Source organism: Scatophagus argus, chromosome 2 (genome assembly GCF_020382885.2).
Source record: "Scatophagus argus isolate fScaArg1 chromosome 2, fScaArg1.pri, whole genome shotgun sequence".
Taxonomy (NCBI): domain Eukaryota; kingdom Metazoa; phylum Chordata; class Actinopteri; family Scatophagidae; genus Scatophagus; species Scatophagus argus.
The window spans coordinates 15,580,485-15,601,614 of NC_058494.1; the positions used below are offsets into that span (position 1 = coordinate 15,580,485).

The following is a 21,130-nucleotide window of genomic DNA, read 5'->3' on the forward strand; positions in this document are numbered from 1 at the left end:
CATGATAAAGTAAACTTACCAAGCATCTTTTAACAGTTTAACATTGGAGTATAACTTCCTTTTGAGAATCACTCATTTCTGATTTGTGATTCTCTTTTCAAAGCCCCTCCCCCCAACTATATGACTGACATAGGGCTGAAAACATTAATTGATTGATAGGAAATTTAAAACTGTGTCAGTAATCATTTGAGTAATTTTTCAAGGCGAGATTATTTACTGCTTGTCTCTGACTTATGTCATCATTAATTGAATATCATTTGGGTTTTTGTCTGTTGTTCAGACAAAACACAAGACTTAAGTTCATCACCTTTGGTTCTGAAAACTGTGCTGGACATTTTAATTATTGTGGCATTTTTAAACAAGACAACTCATTATTTTCATCATCGGCGGATTAATCAATAATGAAAATCGTGGCCCTAAACTGCAGCACAACAACTAAATGATTTTATTGTTTGATGGTGTTATCATGTTGCCCCTATCTACCCTGGGAGGATGCTGAAATGACATTAAAATGTAAAAACCCTCGAAATTCAAGTCACATGCTTTTGCTGTGATGATGATGATGATGACGTTACTTGCAAGGAGTGTGTGCATGATGTGTGTGTGTGTTTTTGTAGGTGAAGGTCGTGGCAGAAAGAAGCCCTATCCAAACAGCAGCCATTTTAATTTGTTTGACAGGAAAGAGCGGTGATAACCCCCCTCTGCAGCCCGTACACACCCTGGGAGGAGAGACAGAGAGGTGGAAAACAAGGAAAGAGAGAGAGGGAGAGAAAAGCAAAGAACAGAGGGCTGAGGAGAATTGTGATAAGGGGCCAGATAGAGAGAGTAAGAAAAAGAGAGAGAGCAAGCAGTGGAAAGGAGACTGTAATATTTGATTATGGCTCAAGGCTGTATGTTTGTCCAAAGGCTAAAGACTGTCAACCAGCTAATCGTGGGGGTCGATGCGTGGGTGTGTACGCGTTTGTGGAAGCATGTGAGCCTGTGTGGGTCGCTGCTATCAGCACATAATTTATGCTGAGTGTGTGTGTGTGTGTGAGAGAGGGAGAGAGAGAGAGAGAGAGAGAGAGTACGTTACGATTTCTGATTGTCAGTTACAGTTCTGTGGGCCTGAGGAGAATACAGTGGGCTCCCTCAGGGCGCTGTTAGTGCCACTCTCATACAGATGTGCTGGGCTGCCACTGTGTCAGTTTCTGTGTGTGTGTGTGTGTGTCCTCTTACAGGAAGCTAAACTTACTCCTCGGGGTTTAGAGTTCTTAATAGGTTTGGATATTGTCTAGAATTTCTCAGTTCTGGTCCTTGAACAAGAATCCTGGCTCCAGTTCTTGTCATGTTGTTTGAGTAAGGAAAGCAAAAGCCATCTTTATTTTCTGTATATTCTGTGCCATAAACAGACATTTTTCACACTTAGCCACTTTTTTAAGTCTAACTTTTTCTAACCAGTATTGTAAATGTTCAGAAGGTCCAAACTTTTCCTTCAGGAATGTATAAGTGCACTTCGTAACAGAATATTATGTCACAGATCTGTAGTTTGTGTGATTTCCAAATCAGATCAAATTCTAATCTTCTACCTTTCTAAGATCTTCCCATCGAGATTTGTTCATATGGTATTTTTGACTGTGGTTGATAGGAATCATTCAGCCTAAATATTTTAGAAAACAAAATATGATCATGTTTTTGTCATAAAAATCTCCTTCTAATGTTTGTGATGAGTGTGCACTAATGAAAATAAGATCCTTAACAGTAGTGTTTAAATTCGCAGTATTATAACATGCATGTTACTGTCCTGCCAGATGTTGAAGAAGAAGACGAAGATGAAGAGGGCTCCTGGATGGTTTCTGACAAGGACAGGGAGGTAGGGGGCAATTTAAGTATGTAAAACTCAAAAATATATTTATATTGTTATTGTGCAGAGCCTAATATGTAACAAGAAATGTGTGATTTCTAAAAGGAATGTTTTAATCTTACTATGAGTTGGAATTTCTCTGATTTTCATTGAAAATTAATCATTGAATTACAAGGGTACAAAACATCCCCTAAGTCTCACCCCACGACGATGTAAATGATGTCTGGATTGTGTGTGTGTTTCAGGCTCAGATCTATAACAAAGGCAGAGGTGCTCGGATAACTGCGTCAAACAGATACTATACCAGCAAGAACGTTCAGTGTAGAAACTGCAACAAGAACGGACATCTCTCCAAGAACTGCCCTGAGCCCAAAGTCAGTTCCACTCGGTGCACAATGCAGCTTATACATACTGATAAGTAGAGATAGATGAAAATACTAACTGTTGTGTGTGTGTGTGCGCGTTTGTGCAGAAGGTGTCGTCCTGCTTCCTTTGTGGCACCCCAGGTCACTTGGTCAGTCAATGTCCCAATAAGCACTGCAACAACTGCGGCCTGCCTGGTCACCACTACGGGTCCTGCAGCGAGAGAGCGTACTGGCACAAACAGTGCCATCGCTGCAGCATGAAGGGACACTTCTTTGACGTGAGTATAACATCCTGTTTTATTAGGTTGGACTTAAAGTAAGAGAAGAAGACTCTGCACGTTTGAGACCAATGCAATGTTATGGCAGCTACACATCGAAATTCATAGCAAACAATAACTTCTGTCTATATAATGTAAGAAAACACACCAAAGTGTTAATATTGAAAAGAAGAGAATGAATGAAGGATTGCAGGAATGAGAAAGCTTTGCATTCAGTCAACTTAATGCCACCGTGTGAGCGAGCACACACGTAATGTGGCTTGTAGTAAGAACAATTAGTGTTTAATGTAAACATGACGAGGCACAAACCGCCAAGTACACTATATACATTCTGTTTTAATTTCCTCTCCATTACCCCCTCTTGCATCCCCTCGTTCTCCCTCTTTTCCTCCCTCCTCACCCGCACTTTCTCCCGCAGTAATAATGAGTGACCAGGGGTCAGCACACGCTGCTGTTCACATTAATTGATACACTTCAGCAATTACAGCTTAGTTATGTCTCTGCCATGCTGCATATTCCAGCTGTAGACTGTGTGTGTGTGTGTGTGTGTGTGTGTGTGTGTTGGCAATGAAGGGTGAATCTAATGACCATCAATGACAATTATCCCACTGCAGCGTTCATTACCTTGCCCATTTACTCTAATGCCATAGAATGGAAAACCCTGTGTGCATCTAAGCGCCTGCCTGTGTCTCCCCCACCTCGTATGCTCCCCGTCTCTCTTCTCTCCCTCTTCCCCTCCCTCTCTCCCCCATCTCTCTCCCTCCCAGCCAGTCAGTCATGTACTGTGCTCTGTGTAATGGATGAGTAACCAGGTGAACACCAGAGGGAGAGGGGAGACCAGGACACACACCTCCCATTTTTTTCCCTCTCTTTCTCGCCCTCTGTCTTCTCTCTCTATCTTGCTCATTCTTCCTCCGAATCCTCCCGTTCATCTTCTTCTTCCTTCCTTTTTTTGCGTATTGTTTTAAACAGCAAACAAAGGTGCAAAGTTGTTTGGTAGTGTAATTACCCCCTTTCTTGGAATACAGAACTTTTTTCCCCCCCTCTTACACTCACAAATTATACTGTACATATTTTGTATGTGTGTGTGTATGTGTGTGTGTTTGAGAGAGAAAGAGTCAGGTCTCAGTCCCTTGGGCCTTTCTGTGTCTCTCATTAAAGACAGACGGTTGACGGAGCGCGAGTGTGTCGCTCGCCTCGCCTGTCGCCCTCGACAACAACACACTACCCCGGCAGTCTGGAGGGAAAGAGCAAATGGGAGGGTGTGGGTGTGGTGGAGGTGGGGGTTGCTGAAGAAAAGAAAGCTAGATGAGAGGTGGAGGAGGATACAGCTATCGAAATTCATGTTTGCCCATGTCTGTATTCAAATCTAAACAGCTCAGATTAAGTCAGAAAAAGTGCCTAGCGTTCATTACAGGCTGCTTTAAAGGTCAGGCTTTGAACAGACACTGTGGGCCAAATATTCATTTTTTTAAAATGTGACAAGAATTTACATATCATGTAAATTTGTCTCCAAACTTATTTAGTGCAAGAGAAAACTCAGAGTATAGCCTTGTTCACAGAACAAGTTTAGATCTCCTCTCTCTCTCTCTCTCTCTCTCTCTCTGTCTGTCTGTCTCTCTCACTCAGTAGGTGTGTAAGTAGATAAATCTTGTTGCCCGCGGCGACTGCGGCATTTTCAATTTCCCAGTGGGAAGTCGCAGCGGTTGGGAAAGGATGTCGGAACGCTTAAGGAACAGCGTGGCGAAGCCCCGGAGATAATGCTTTAGCCACAGCGGGACAAAACAACTGACTGCCTTACTTACTGACTGTTTGAGTGACTGACTGCAGAGAGACACATAGAGGGAGAACAGACTATTGCTGAGAAATCAGGGCCATAAAGGTTGAGATAGAGACAGAGGAAGAGGCCTAAACAGTCTGGCAGGCAAGCAAATGACACCATGGTCTGTTTTTCAGTTTCCTTTTTGGCCGTCTCTCAGTCCTCTCCTGTCTCTTAGTCACCATCTGCTTAAATGTTTCATCCCTATAGTGTCTTTAATGTCCCTCCCAAAATGAAGAGGTACACATACACACTGCAGAACGTTTTATAGGCGTTTTTATTCCTCTCTTTTTAATCTGCTTAATTGCTATTATGTGCTCCATAAATGAACATATGTCTCTCTGTATATTTGATGACCATATTATGTTATTTTTTCCCTCCCCCAGGCTTGTCCAGAGATTTGGAGACAGTATCACATCACAGTGAGTATCTTACCACGAAACCAAAACTGTCAGCACACTCCAAACTAGTGCTGCACCTGAGCACTGCTACACGTAATTATATATTATATTTTTTATGTCAGTGGACTTGACCAAGGGACAACCAGTCTGGAGACACATGTGAGTGCTAGATGGGCATGTAGCATATAAAGACAGTGTCCTACCAAATTAAGAAATTAATAAAATCCCTGTGTGTTGTGAGTGAACTCCTGCGCCTCCCCATTAACTTCATAATTTGCTCAAGTCAGGAAAACAAAACAAAAATATGCTCCTTGTTCTTTACCAACAAGAACTCATGGCAGCTCAGTCTCATTTGAGGGAGGCCGTAACAGGTGACGTCTCTTCAGAAGTTCCCTCTTCAGTCTTAATGCGATCCACCTCTTGTTCAAATTAAAACATTAAGAGCTTCCTCAGTGCTTACTCTAAATGCACATCTCTGCTGTAAGGGGTCACTCACTAATGAAGTGGCATGGGATCATGGGAGATTTTGTCTTAATTGTTTAATAGACACCATTACCAATGAAAATCTGTCTAAATCTAAATATCTACAAGGGAGCAGTGGCTAGCTGTTTAGTTCACCAACTTCCTTCCTCGCCCTCTGATTCATCATCTGGTGTCTCCTGGAAGCTGCATCAACTAGTTGAGGGTAAAGAAGATTTGACACCATTGACAGGTGATCAAATGAAACAAAATATTAAACATAAGTCAAGTTGTTTTGACATTTTTATGCAGGTATTTTACATATTATATCTTTAAGTCGACTATCAATGCTGGTGATTTCAGTTTCTCGACAAAAGGCGAGTTTCAGTAAGTAATTCTTATGAAAACTGTCAAGACGCTCCTCACAAGGTTCACCATATATTCACTGTTTACTTACTCAGTACACTGAAACCTGAAAGGCTACTGTTGGCCAAATTACACTCAAGAAAAAAGAAAAAAAATACTGATGTCACATCTCTCCTGCGTCAATACACCAAGTGTTCGAATAATGCAGAACTTGACTGCACTGAGTGGCAAATTGAATCTTGTCTTAATGCAAAAACTACAAACTGATGTAACTCAAGCTCTTAACACAAAAAAACAGGTTTTTAAACTCAACAGTTAAGTTACCAAATTATAAGATTTGGTAACTAAGATTCATACAACAAAAAGGAAATACAGCTATAACGAAAAAGACAACTTAAGTATGAAGTGCAGCGCTAACAAGTCTGCAAAATGACCTGAGCTGGTGCGTCAGTAGAACAGCTAAAGTCAGCTACTGCATTCCCTTACGACATAAAGCACAATGAAGCAAAGCCATCATGCATACAAGCATTATTAACAGGAAACACCAGGCCCTATCTACCAGAAACTATCCTGTGCATGAAGGAGCATTTTGTGAGAGAGAGAGAGACGCAAAACTATGTATAGGACCAGTCAGCCAAGTAAGACCAACAGCACATCCCAACATAGAGCAGTGCTTTCCACCAAGGATTACTTCAAAACAAAAAGGGTAAAATGATCAAATAGTGAGCCAATATAAGAACTGAAAAATCAGTTCTGCTGGTTCCCTTGGTGCCTAATGTTACCAGGGTTTACTTCTAAACTCAAAGATAACTTGCACCACAGCGCAAGAATGAAAATTCTGCTTATAAGCACAACAGGAAGCTACCAAATCTTTGGTACCAAGTTACCAAAAATATGTAATCACGAACCGCATTAGGATTACTAAGCATTAATCATTAACGGATTTATCTTTATTTTAGAAATAGAGTTTAAAAAGAGTTTTGGTCTAGACCTGCTCTAATTGGAAAGTGTCATGAGATAACTTTTGTTGTGAATTGCCGCTATATAAATAAACTGAATTGAATTGAATTGAATTAGAAATTAATCAGAAACAAACTATGGTGCAAAACAAAAGTTACGTGACTGGCTGAGGGATTATGGGTGGGGGAAGGGAGTTGATCAGTGGCCATTGATTGGACTGGAAGAGTTGATTGAGAGTTTCTTGAAAACAAAGAATGAAGTCCAGGCCCTAACACTAAAGTGTATCTCCATGATAAAATCATGTATTTAGCATAGCAAATGGTGCACCTGCATTTTACATACCCATCAAATTGCAAAGTAGAGAGTATGTAGAGTGTACTGACAGTTTGACCTGTGTCAAATTTATCAAAATCCCCGTGGATGAGGTGGTTCTGCTTAGAGTCCCAATTAAAATCAGAGAAATATGAAAGAATAAGGTGGTGGTGTTGTTGGGGGTGACCGAGCCAGCAGCACACTCACCCTGCCCCACTTACAGCCAGTGACACTTCTTAAATCTTTTTCATGCAGAACCTGTCTCATCAGAATAGAAATATTTTAAATCTTACTGCACAAAATATGCCCTCGACAACAGTGTGTCCAACTGTATTAATTTTTTTTTATCCGACTTGCAAGGAACACTTTCTAATTATTCGCTTTACACAATATGGTCCACTTACATGAAAGTTAGATGAAAGTGCTGGATTGTGGAGGTTTTGGGACAGGCTGCATTTATCAAACTAAACTCTAACCACTGATGACAATGAGGTCTTGGTATTGACCGTCACCTCACTTTGTCTTTGTGCTTCAGGCAGTATATTTCATTGTGTACAGAAACCAACCAAACGGTGACAGAGACCTGAGCAGTGTGACAAGGCCAAGGTGCAAGAACCAGATCATTTGTGGTTTAGCATGTGGGGGCGTTTCACAAGCAAGTCACTGGAAAGAAAGTATTTTCCACAAGCACCGTGAAGCCAAAGGTGTCACATGATCAGTCAGAATCAATATGTCAGTTATGATTGGTATTGACCTTGCCCGTAGCAGATGAGTGAACCATAGCGGAAAAAAACATCTCAGAAGATTAAGAAAGTGCCAAGAGTGATGGGAACCTTTTATTCTTTTTCTTTTTTTTTTGTTCTTTTCAGCATTTTCAACATAAGCGCAGATATGACATTTGTGTGTGTGTGTGTGTGTGTGTGTGTGTGTGTGTGTGGGCACACAGGAACAGTGTGTCAAAGAGTAGAAAACTGTGTGACAGTCACATGGGCCATATGTCAGCAGGGATGCATTTGCTTATTTGTGTGTGGTTGTGTGTGTGTGTGTGTGCACGTGTGTGTATATGCGTGTGTTTATCCGAAATCTGAAAAGATAACTAGTTTTCTTTGCTCCTTCTTTGTGTGTGTGTGTGTGTGTACTTGTGTGTGTGCGCATCTGAGCGAGGGGGTGATATAGACCTCAGCCTAAGAGAAAAGAGCAGCTTGTTTGTCAATTAAAAGACGTGATAAAGCATGAAATGGGCTGCCAACGCCACTCGGGACGAGGGAGTGAGAGAGAGAGGGAAGAAGAGTGTGTGTTTGCATATATCTTGGTGTGCACTTCGTGTGTATGTGTGTGTGTGTGTGTGCTGGGGTAGGTCTGTCACTCTCCTCTATGGAGATTAATTAGCAGGGGCTGTCTAATGAAAAGGCAGCATCGTTAGCGCTAGGGTAGCACGGCGGGGGAGAAGGAGGGGGGGAGGAGGAGGACGAGGACAGAGAAGTTCCAGGGGAGACGCTGGCAGAGAGGATGAGAGTTAAGTTTAATTGTTGCTCACATGGTGGCGGGGGATACTACATGTTTTACTGTAGAGTTTCGCTGCGAAGCACAGAGGAGGAGAAGATGCTGATGAAAGAGAAAAATTCCCTGATTGTGTCGCAGGATGATGAAAATGCTTTGTTTGTGTGTTTCTGCGGATGTGTTTGTGTGTGATGCCGTGCTTTAACGGGTGGAGGATTGTGACCCAGGTCTAATTGAAGTATTTAAGCTATTTAAGCACTGGGAACAGAAGGTCGTTACAGATCCAAACTGGCATGGGGGTTAGGGGCCCACACAGACTCCAGCATACACACACACACTAACACAACTCCACACATGCATACACAGGGCTCCTTCTGTTTAAGACAGCCTCATTTTATTCATAATGCTGTTTATGACCCTGAACTCCCCAATGTGAGGAGGACTGTGTGTGTGTGTATTTCTGCGTGCGTGTGTGTGTGTGTGTGTTTGCTTTGGGAGATGTGACTCTGTCACCTTCCGCTGGGCTCAGCCAGGTGTGAAAAGGCATTCTGTCAGACCTCCCTGCTACTGGGTCCATTTATCCTTCGTGTGTGTGTGTGTGTGTGCGTTCACATGTGCATGTGTGTGCGTGCGTGCTCGCTAGGTCCGTTTATCTTCCATGAGTGTATGTGTTGTCTGTCTGCACCTGGCCTTCCACTAACAAACTCCTCCAAACCACACAGTATAGACCACAAAGCCCCAGGGTATTTACTGTGAAAGTAAGATACCGACACACAAACAAGCACACACACACTTCTACAAATATGTATGTATATATATATATATATATATATATATATATGTATAGAGAGAGAGAGAGTGGAAGATTATTGAGGATCCACAGCCATTCACAACATTTTCATCTTGCCTATGTCATATGGTGTGGAGGACATTTTTTCTTACATAACAATGTGGGATATTTACACAGAAAGACTTGCTTCAGAGAACAGGTTTACTCCAACAACTCTTTCTCAGTGTGTCTCTCTCTTTCGCTCTCCCACACACACAGACACCCTGGTTTTACTTCTTCCTTTTGCATACAGCTTTACAGCGTGGGGTCAATCCCTTTCCTGCAGTGACCCCAGCGAGCCCAAAAGAACAGGTGTGAACTTGCAACTTTCAGTCTAAGATGGATGCGTGGGTACATCACTTCTGTTATCGGGACATGCTCTGATCTCGCTCGCTCTCTAAAATGGCATTGCATCATGTCTCCTCAGCTTTGGATTTCCGCCGATAGTTGAGCATCAGTGCAAAATGGAGATTGTTGGTAGAATCTCTTTGGCTTTGAGAGAGTGATGTCAAAAGATTATGTGAACTGTTGGTGTTTTAGATAAAATGTTTCAGTCCTTAAACATTGTTGGAGCAGGATTAAAAATGTGAAAGTGATGTCATGTTGTCTTTGTTAAGCCAGTCAATAACAGGAATGCAAAATTACACCAAAGAGATAAACTGACAAAGAAATGCAGGATAGGGCTGCACAGAATAATTGTTCTCATTATCAGTCATTTTTTAGATTGATCAGTTGATTGTTTTACCCATAAAATGTCAGAATTAAGAGAGAAATTCCCAGAGTACCTTGTTCACATTGGTTGTATTGCCCAACAAACAGCCCAAAGAGCAAAGGCATTGAAGTTACAGAAAAGGAGCAAATTCTGAGGCTAAAAGCAGCAAATGGTGGACATTTTCTGCTCAGGGAAAGCCTTCAGACTATAAATTACTGTAACTCTGTTCTGTGACTTCTGTCACTGTACTGTATATGAACTCAACAGTGGTGGTGTTTTTCAGGAGAGGTTTTTGACAAAGCACAGAAAAGCAAAAAAAAAAAAAAAAAAAAAAAAAACTGGAAGGGAAGACGAGAACTGAGGGGTGCAGTGAAGAAAGGGAGAAAGGATGAAACTATGAGGAAGGTCAGGAAAGGCAATGCAAGCTGAACGACCTGCTGTCCTCACACAGGCTGCATTAATGCATGTAAAGATCATGCATAAATACGTGCATTTATGCATACAACACACACAGTGACTTTTTCCTCCTGTTAGTGTTGTCAGGACCCTGCTGTGCTCGAGTTAGGACCAGAGCGCCACCCCGTGGCTGCCGCAGAAAGTGCAGGCGCTCCCTTTAACCAGCAAAGACGTTTGGAGTGAGAACTCTGAACGTGGGTCAAATCCCAATCAATAATTAACCTCTGTGTGCCTTTTTGCTATGTTTTTGCCACCTGTATTTGGTGCGTCGGTGCGGGAAGTGGACATGCAACATTAGATTAGAGATGATTCACCTACAGAGAAGAAATGTGCTCCGTATGGACCAGATACAGAGAGAAAGAGATGGAGAGAGGTGCGTTGCTGTAGGAGACTCAGAGGGATGGGAGGAGAGAGAGAAATGAGGAGGGGTGAGTGTTTAAAAGGGGTGAGATAGACAGAAGAGAGGGAATGTGAGCACACAGCAGCTGATTGGTACAGGTGTATTGGTGTGTGAGCATTGATTGGCCTCTCTTTAGATAGTAGTGGTGACACCTGTACGTGTGTGTTTATTGATTGGTACCTCTGCCCACGGTGATGTGTGTGTGTATCGAGCGGATTTTCTCCTTACAGTGCTGTGTGTGTATTGATCTTTTCCTCAGGGACGAGTGTGTGTTTGTGTGTGTCATTGTCTCTCAGGGCGCCCAAGAAAAACAGTCAGTGACCTTTTTGTTAAGCACAGAAATTAAGTCATTTCCTTAAACTCCATTTGGGGTCCTTCTTTCTCACCTGACTGCCCTTTTTTTCTTCCTTCCTCCCTTTTCATTTACTATGTTGTACATTTTTATACCGTTTTTGTCTCAGTCTTTCTCCATGGGGTCCTTTGCTGTATGCTCGATTCACACGTGCCTTTGTTAACCCAAGGTTAGGCCTTTTTGCCCCCTAAAATCCTCTTCTTTTCAGAAAAGAAAATACATTTACATTTCTTTAGAAAAAAAATAGGAGTGACTTTTTAACAAAGTAGACCTCTTGGGTTTGTCCATGTCAAATTAAAGCTCATAGTGCTTCAAAATATTAAAATATTTAGTCTGTATAATTCAAATGGCTCATTTCCTCCCACTTTTGTTGGTCGAACTAAATTATTGTTCACGGATATGAAGCTTGCAAAAAACCTTAAATGAAGACCTAAAAGTCTAAATCCTTTGCAGAGTTGTGTTCATCTTCACCATACTCATCCCATGGTGTTATATTTAACAATTGTCAGATAATAAAACTTGAAAATAGACACTAACACACTTATGCGAACGCTTTGACTGATATTACATTTATGTTTTGCCCCTTCTTTTTTATTTTAAAGGAGCAGATGTTCTCTGGTACCTTGTCTGCAGGATTTCTTAGTTTTAGTGAAATTGTTCTTTACTGTCACGCAGAGCTTACATTTTAGTGAGGTTTATGTGTTAGCATGTATTTGACCTTATACTGTAAATTTTTTACTATTTTAAGCGTGAACACAAAGGTCTGTGGTGCAGTGTGGAGATTTTTCAGATTTTAATGTGAAGAAAAATGATTAATAATTAACATATTTTTAGTGTATTGAAGCTGTATTTACGAAGTGGAAATAAAAATAGTCTTTCTTTTGGTTTAACATGACATGGGAGTATGGAGCAGCTGACTTCATTTTAAGACAAACATTTATGGCATTATTTATCAGTTTTGCTTACCACAGACTATATCTGTCAACAGGAAATGATTTGTGTGTCCACAGACGTGATATCAGTCATGTATTACAGTTCATTCTTATATGTCAGGTTCTTTGTAGAGACGATCTGTCAGTACGTCTGATACATTTTGTTCCAGGTCGGTCCTGTCCTGAAATAATTAATTTTAGTACATTTCAAGTGCTGTGTAAACTAGATATAACTGACTGTCTTTCTAAGTAAAAAAAAAAAAAAAAAATCATCAAGATGAAACTGTAAAAGCTGAAGCTGCCCTCCCTGTGGATGTAATCAGGTCACTAAGCACCAATAGAAAAAATATTCTGTGTGTTAAATACAAGTTGATTATTATGACAGGCTCTTTTCTGCATCTTTTCACTTCAGCAGTCAAAATTGGCTGCAGGTCATTTTTGAGCATACTGTGTTAGAACGCCACCCAGTGGTCAAAAACTGAACGGAACGGCACTGTGAAGTCAGGAAGTTTTTATATTTTCTACTTGTGGAATTTTGTTTTTGATTTTCTGATGATTTATCAATATTTCATCCCTGTGTTCCACTTCAGAATAACACCAGTGGTATGATTTACACAAAGTGACAGATTAAACAGTCGCTCTCAATTAATAGTGATGTGCTATGTATATAAATCAGTCATCAGGAGACACGTGTAGCTAAATCCTTTACAGGTGGTGGGAGATAATTATTCACACAAAAAGACAGTAATATTCCCACACTGCTGTCTTTTTTTTTTGGTCACAAAACACAAATTCAAAGAGCAGTGAGCCTCATTACTTTAAGCTTGTCTGTTCTTTCTGCTGAACTCGAGTCACAGGTTTAAGTTTTGACCTTTATTCTACTACTTGTTCTGTCCTTCCCTCTGTCTGACTGACCTCTTTCTTCCCCCCCTTTCCTTTTACAAGAATGTGCTCAATTCAGTTGGAGCCCTGTAAAAGTCCTTTAAATCCACAGCTATTCAGAGCTGTTTTTGCAGGCTCATCATTGTCCAGTACAGGCTCTCCAGTCATCTCACCTCTGTCGTGTCCAAAGGCTCTTGACTCTTTATTCACCTTCATATTGAGACACCGACAACACAGGAGAGAGCGGAGAGTACATTTGTTCAAAGGGAATGTTTTCTTATATGTTTCCAGTCTAGTTGTGTTAACAGTTAGCAGCCATTGAGGCGAAGAAAGTCAAGTCCTTCAGGTTCAAGTCTTTGAGGCTGCACAGTACAGTCAGTCTCTTTGCACTCTCACCGTATCACATCCACCTCAAAAACAAATTTAGTTCATTTCAGTCTTTAATGTTCCATGCAGGAAATTTGGCTTGTGGTGTTTTAAAAATAGACTCACAGAAAGCAGACTAGAACAGACTAGAACTAGAACAAGAACAGAGGACAAAATAAACACAAATAAGCTACAATTGAAAGAATACGCATTGATAATCAGTAGCTATTTTGATAATGGGTTAAACATCTAATTCACTTTTCAAGCAAAAGTGCAGAAACATTTGCTGGCACCAGCATTTTAAATGTGCTTTTCTTTCCTTCATTTTTCTGTTTTATATTGGATATAATCCTGTTTATGAAATGTCGATCAGACAGACAAGCAATTTGAAGATGTCACCTGGAGCTCTTTGATACATCGATGAACAAAACAACACAACATATATCGACCAAATGGTTAATCTGCAGTTTTTTTTCCTTGATTGAAGTGATCAAGGATGAAAACCATTTGTTTCAATCAAATAAAACCAAAGTAAAACTAAAGTAATAAACTGCAGCAGTAATAAAAACAGTAAATTAAGAACAAAGACAAAGAACTCATGCAGTTTTTAATGAGACCTTTCATACATTTCACTGTATTTGCACAGGGACTCTTGTTTGGGTACAGGTGTCTTCACATGCAGTACTGAGTGTACATGCAAAACCATAGGAATGGACACAGAATCACACTCTCACACATACAGGTGCGGCGTTATCAGAGGTTTTGCAGGCTTTGCAGGTCTTTGTGCTTTTCCGCTTAACTGGATGGTGTCAATTTTTGTGTGTGTGTGTTTGGAAGTGTGCGTTTGTTGGCTGAGATGTAAAATTAAGGTTTAACATCCAGACCAGGCCAGAGTCCATCCTATATCTAAATCCCTGTCTCTCATGTTCGTGTTGTGTCGTCTCTGTCTATGCTGGCACTAATGTGAAGGATATATTTCCACAAACATGACCTCAACACTGACAACAATAGAAAACAAAAAGCCTCTCCCACTCAGCACTGAGTGCTGTGAATAGAAATCGAATAACTTAGGCAGAGATTTGAATAGATTAGCTTGTATCCTCTGTTCCGCCTTCCATGGTGTGACCAGATTACCTCCAGTCGCTGCCCCAAAAGCGAGGGGGGGGGTTTCCTCCAGAGGTGGCAACCCACCACCGTTCAATCCTGCATTGCATTATCATTACATTCCAGGAGCATTTTCTCTCTCTAAAGAGAAAATCAGGGCTCCTGCTGATTGTGTTCGGACTGATTGACTGACTGACGGGAGGAGATAGGAAGAGCCTCTGGGAATTGCACTGTGTGTGAGTGCGAGTCCTCGCAGGGCATGGGTTACGGCTTCGGTCTGAGTCTTTGTGAACTGGCAGACACAAAGGGGGCAGAAATCACATCTGGTTATTTGGAGGACCACCCCCTCCTCCTCCCCTGCTCTCCTCTGTAGCCTCCCGAAGTGCACACCTCCACCTTAAACACTGACCTAACAGTAACTGATTCTTGCTCCTGTTAATGAATGAAGGTTGACACTACAATTAAATTTTTACGTTTTTTTTTTTTTGTAGAGCTGCAGTTAAAATTCAGACAGAATACCTGGATTAGAGGTCCTCTGTTTCATTTTTTTGTATTCTCCTTGAAAAGATGTTCACCTTATAGCCACTTTCTGATTAACCCTCCCTGCTAGCCTAATATGTACTTACTGGCACGTTGCACACAGACGCACCACAAGGGTCTGTTTGTTTTGGTATGAACCCAGTAGTCTTGTGTTGTGTTGTGAGGCTGTTTTCTATGATAAAGCATGCAGAGTTGGTCCCCTGTGGGTCCAGTAACATATGCAAACCTCTCCCCATTGCTGCAATAACATATGCAAAACAGCGCCGCTGGCTCCGGCCTGCACTCCGCCACCACCCGTTACTGTTCAGATCCCACCCCCTCACACACACAGGTCTGTTTGCTTCTCGGATTGTGTTTGATAACTGTGTGTGTGTGTGTGTGTGTGTGTTCCTTCAGATTGTAGTCTGTAACAGTCTGAGCTTTGTGTTGGCCAAAGGATTATCACGGCTTTGCCACCAGCAGCTAAGGCAAGGAGCAGAGGAGAGCAGGGCTTAGAGAGACACAGCGGATGTGTTGGGACAACTGTGGGAAAACGTGTGTGTGAGTGTGAGAGAGGGAGAGAGAGAGTTTGTGTGTGTGTGTCTGTGTGTGTGCGTGCGTGCGCATGAGAGGCCACGAATTGCTGATTGTCTGTGTCAATACAGCGAAACGTCAACAACAACAACACACACACATACCAACATCCTAAAGCATCAGTCCTATTCCAGCTTCAGTCGTCTTTTTGTCTGACTGACAAAGTGTCTCTGACCAGCTCCAGAAGCTCCTCATGTCAGATCAGCAGGAAGTGGATCAGACTCAGACCTGTCCTGCTGTCCCTGCACTCAAGAGGGCTGTTGGTTAAACACAGGTAGACATTTCTAATGCAGCCTCTCATGTTGTGAACTGTCCGTCAAGCCAGTTCATAAATGGAGAGGTTGTCAGCCTTTTGGGAAAGCAGGAAAAGTGCAGAGATCTGATTTGATTTGATGTCATAAATGGCATACACCCAGCACTACCAAACATTCATAAAGCAAAGAAATTAAAAACAGGCAAAAAAAAAATATCAAGAGATAAAATATACAAAAAAATAATTTATGTTCTCAAAAAGACATGGTGTTATGCCTGAAAGTAAAGCATGATACAGGATAATATTAGCTAGTTCGTGTTGTTCTTTTTGGTTGGTTTGAATGCTGTCAGTCAGTCCCTGGCGTGGACCAAAGAACCAGACTAAGACCTTAGAAAAGGTGGGTATGGTGTGGTTTGTTTGTGGTGTGAAAGCAGATTTCAACAGAAGTGAAGTCTGTTCAATAAATGATCATATACTTGATCTGTAGCTTTTAAGCCATGTATATACACTACGTGTATTATGTAAAAATCATTTCACGGAAACACAAATGCGCATCAGTGCTGGTATTTTCCCTGATAAAGTGGTCAAAAACTGTTAAAACTTGTATTCTACTCTGTGTGCTTTGTCAGTTCATTGAGTCCATTACAAATTGTTTGACAGTGATCCCACAGCAATAAGTAAAAGACGTCTACTTTTCGTTAAGTGGCTACAGGTTAGTGATTATTCAAAGCATGCGTATGATTTGCAGTTTTATAATAATCCTTACAATCTCTGTGTGAGCTCTCTGTGACATAAATATGCACATCAGGAATTAAATGCTGCATAAGTACCTGTCAGTCACCAGAGTTTGATTTCCCCACACAGGTTCTGAAGATGCACTCATGATGCAGGATGACAGTCACCAAAACAACTATTAACTACTTTTTGTTCATTTTTTAAAGTCAGTAGAAATTGAAACTGGACCAGACTAGACCAAACTACAGGTCTGAACACTCGCTGAAAGTTAATACAACTTATTTCCATAGTGGTCCTGGCCTTCCCTGCATACAGTGGTGTGTGGTTTACATCAGAGTACAAAATTCCAAATGATATAAAATTTAATGCAACTACAATGTCCAATATAGGTCAAATTTAAGCTCTTTAATGGTGTCACCAACCACAAATTCCATGCCAAAGACAAATCATGTTTCAAAACAAGCTAAAGACGTGCTTGTGTCACGCTGACTTTGACTGCACAGCCAGACTCTCCAAAACTTCCCTTCAAACTCCTGAGAGAGAAAGAGAAAAGACACCAAACATCAATGATATAATCCCGCTGGCACTCACCGTTAGCAATTGAGATGCCCCCGGTAGGAAGCACCAGATCACATCAGAAAGCAGGAATAAAAGAGGGATGAAGGTTCATCCAGTTAATTAATATTTTATGAGGCAGACAACTCCTCACATGCATGCAGACGCACATTGACGACAGGTTTTCTACAATCTATCGCAGGTTGACGGGAGAATAGGAGGGGATTTATTTCTTCTATTTTTTTCTCCCTCTCTCTCTGTCTCTCTCTCTCTCTCTCTCTCTCTCTCTCTCTCTCTCTCTCTCTCTCTCTCTCTCTCTCTCATACTTTCATTCATTCTGTCTATGTGCTGGATCAGAATATGTGGAGATAACACAAGCACCAAGGTCAGGGAGGGAGAGACTACAGAGGGAGTCCTACAGCCAATTTACATGAAAGATGAATGGGAAGAGGGGCAGGAAGGGTGGAGGTCGGGGCTTGAGACGGGAACTGTGATCTCCTTAGGGTTCGTCTGTGTCTGTGTGTGTGTGTGTATGTGGTTGTGCACGCACGCTTGCAAGAGGTCTGTGATCTCCTGGCCTTTGTGATGGAGATGGGCCCGGCCGGCCTGACCCGATAATGACGCGACGCTCTAATAGCATTCATCCTTTCTGCTGCAAAACTACTCAAGCGGAAAAGGGAGAGAGAGAGAAAGAGAAGGGGGGAAAAACAAGTGTGAGGGGTAGCGGTGGGGATGGAGGGGTGTGCACAGAGCAGAGAGGGACACAGGAGGATGGGAGAGGAGAAGAAAAGGAGGGGAGGTTAGCTAAGCTATGTTTAAGAAATGACGTGGGGCACAAATCATTTGTAATCTTGGAATCAGGGTTGAGAGTGGAGGGAGGGGCCCACCTTAGATGAGTATGAAGCAGTGTGTGTGTGTGTGTGTGTGCGTTTTCAAGAATAGTGTTAAGTGTGTGTAACATTAGCAGTAAATGCACCGTGCCTGTGTCTCCTCTCTCTCTTTATCAGTGTATATTTGCTGTGGGCGCTGGAGCATGGAAGGCTTTCAGAACACTGGCCCATAGGGGACAGGACCCTGTGTCCGACAGACAGACACATACACACACACACACACACACAGATGGTTACTTATCATACATGGTCATTACAGGCCTCTAACTATAGCCCTGGCAATCGCTGGTTTATATCAGCACCCATATTCACCCCACAATACACAGAATCTCATATCAATAGACAGCATGGGAATGATGGCAGACACTAGGGAGAATTGGAGACAAATGGAAGGTTAAACCACCACGCTAGTTGTAGAGAGAAAATTGTTATTATTATGATTTATTATGATCAAAAACATTAGTTTTCTAGTAAAAAAGCACCTTTCATCTTGTCTGTGCTCAGACCAAGGCAGGTACTCCTGTAAAGCAGCAGGGAGAAGACCAGGGTCGAACCCCTGCCTACTGCTACAACTGCTCCAGGAAAGGACACTTTGGCCATGTGAGTAGCTCACTCTGTCTGGTTGTTATTTAACTGCATTAGACATTACATGTGTAGATATTCAGCATGCCTCTAGTCTCTAACAAAGCCCAGAAGAATTAGCATTATGCATTTTCAGTTAAAAGTTAAACATTTCAGCTCCCACAGTAATATGACTGGTTGTTCCCAAAACCAGCATCCTGATGGGCTTGGAGTTTAAAACAAAGACCAAAATGGCACCTTTTCTTTCTCCCCTCATCTACCACCACTTTTATTTTAATATGATGCCACATCATTGATCTTTGTCTTCTTTGTATGCAATTTTTGTGTGTGTTTTCCTCAGACGTGTACACAGCCGAGGATGTTCAATGGGACGTATCCCGCCACCCCGTTCATCAACCACTACGACACGGTGGACGACATCAACCGCAGACAACACAGGACAAAGCTGAAGGTTAAAGGTAAGTCACACAAACATCTACCTTTCTTTATTATGACTGCAGTCATCGCTTCACATTTAGCTGTGGTCATCAGTCAACATAAAAAACTGATGTGTTTGGCAGTCAGTTTACCTAATTAAAGGTAGAAACAAATTAATGTAAACATACTCCCTTACAAGTAAAACGACTGCATTTAAAATTCTACTTAAGTAAAAGTAAGGAAGTATTGTCAGAAAAATGTACTTAAAGTAACAAAAGTTTCTTTTTGAAGAAAGATGAATTGTGATATATAAATTATACACAACATTATTAGAATGTTAATAGTGAACAACTTGTAGACATCAGATTCAGCTTCTGTTTAAGGAGTGACAAGCCAAGTCAGATAAATGTAGATGGGTCTGATACAGTATGTGTGTACACTATGGCTTTGGAGTCATGGTTTGATGTTTTCAGTAAAGTGGGAAAATTAAAGATTACATTTTCTTTTCAATTACTTTGAAAATAAAATACTAATTATTGTTTTGTGGGCCATAATTCTGAATTCACTCAAGCATGCTCAATAAATAATTTTGATGGATAAGCACAAACAAAAAACACAGTGTTATGTTCACACAATTACGATATATTGAACGGTGCTGTGATATTATTATCATGTTTGATGTTAGCTTTAACAGACTTTATGCTTGCTGTGCTATAGTAACATCACTGCATGAGACATCAAATAAGTCATTAAAGCCTTTTTGTTTCCGTTTTCCCCAGAGCTGAAGAAAAATGGCTTTTTCCACGGTGGTTCTCAGACTCCTCTCACTCCTGGGCCACCAAAGAAGAAACAGAAAATCAACCATCACAAAAACATCCACCAGCCTAACCAGACACCTCGCCAAAGCCCTAAAAACCACAAACCCAGCCCGAGCCATATCTTTTTTAAAGACAGCTATGACTTCAGGGCCCCAGCACCCAAAACAAAGTGCGGTAAGCAAAAACCAGCAGACAGCTCCAGCACCGCCAAACCTTGGAAACCCAAGAGACCAGTGCCCACGTTGACAAACCCACCGACTAAACTCATTCTGGACGAAGCAGATGACTTTCCCAGAGGTAGAGGCAGAGGAGAGAACATAGAGATGAAAAAGAAGGGGAAAATGAAGCAGCTTCCCCCGGCGCCATCAATGGGACACAGAGACCGCAGACCGGACCGTCTCTGTTGGACTGGAGAGACGCAGGGGTCAGTGTCAAACCCAAAGAAAGGAAAGAGGAAGAGGAGGAGTCGAGCCGGGAAGATGGCCGACAAAAAACTTGATGCTCAAATGTACCCAACAGATGAGAACCTGTTCATCATCAAACAGAGGAAACGCAACAGATAGCATCAGTTTGTGTGTGAGGTGTGACTGTCAGGCCTGTGACCTTTATGACCTGTACAGTGTGTGTTCATCACATTTAGGGATGTGTCTCGCTGCAAAATTGTCATAATGTAATTGGTATCATATTCTTTATTGTTCAAATTTGAGAAACGGGCACATTGATGGACGGCGAGATAATCTCCTTGTGCCTTTGCTCTGAGCACATAGCTTGAGTATTGTTGCTGCTGTTTCCAGTTGGAACCAAACGATGGTGAATTTTTAAAAATACTCTTGGAAAATGGTCCATTGTTTATTTAGAGCTGAGGGCATGCCTTTTTATTGTTGAAATACACAAACATAAATACTATTACACGTGTCTGATGCAAATCTGGAAATAGTAGACTCATCAGTTCCTTTGTGATCAGGATAGTTTGCATCACTGACATTCAGCTCTGACATTATTAACTTTTAACCATCCACTATTTCAGTTCACTTGTACATGGTCTTGTGTGTCATGGTTATAACATGATGGAACCTTAATAACATAACCTCAAAGAATATAAGTTCCTTCATTACACGAATACTGGTTACCTTAAGTCTCTGGGATGAATAAATCTGTCTGATTTGTTAGTACTGTGGTTTGGGAAATGAAATCATTGATTGTCTGCTTCATCCAAGACCAAACCAAACCACTGGTTTATTCTGTAACCTTAAACCATTCATGTAATTTATGAAGGCATTTCATTAAAATAATTTGTATGTCAGTCCATAGCTGTCTTTATTTCAATCAGATGAGTTGCTCCTGTGGTTATACAGTATGGGAATATCAGTCCTGCTCAAGTGCATCGTCAGTCGGCCCCACGAAGATTTTGCAGCACTATTAACAATTACT

General features: G+C 41.5%; 1 protein-coding gene across 1 annotated transcript in view; it reads left to right on the top strand.

Annotated features, from left to right (window-relative positions):
* Nucleotides 1–21,002, top strand: part of zcchc7 (zinc finger, CCHC domain containing 7) — a 45,443-nt gene extending 24,441 nt beyond the window's left edge. Inside the window, exons 5-11 of the mRNA XM_046413357.1 lie at nt 1,791–1,852; nt 2,089–2,217; nt 2,316–2,486; nt 4,692–4,727; nt 18,387–18,482; nt 18,805–18,922; nt 19,661–21,002. Of these exons, the coding sequence (XP_046269313.1) occupies nt 1,791–1,852; nt 2,089–2,217; nt 2,316–2,486; nt 4,692–4,727; nt 18,387–18,482; nt 18,805–18,922; nt 19,661–20,262 (1,214 nt within the window). The 3' untranslated portion in view covers nt 20,263–21,002. The remainder of the gene's footprint in view (nt 1–1,790; nt 1,853–2,088; nt 2,218–2,315; nt 2,487–4,691; nt 4,728–18,386; nt 18,483–18,804; nt 18,923–19,660) is intronic.
* Nucleotides 21,003–21,130: the final 128 nt, after the last annotated feature.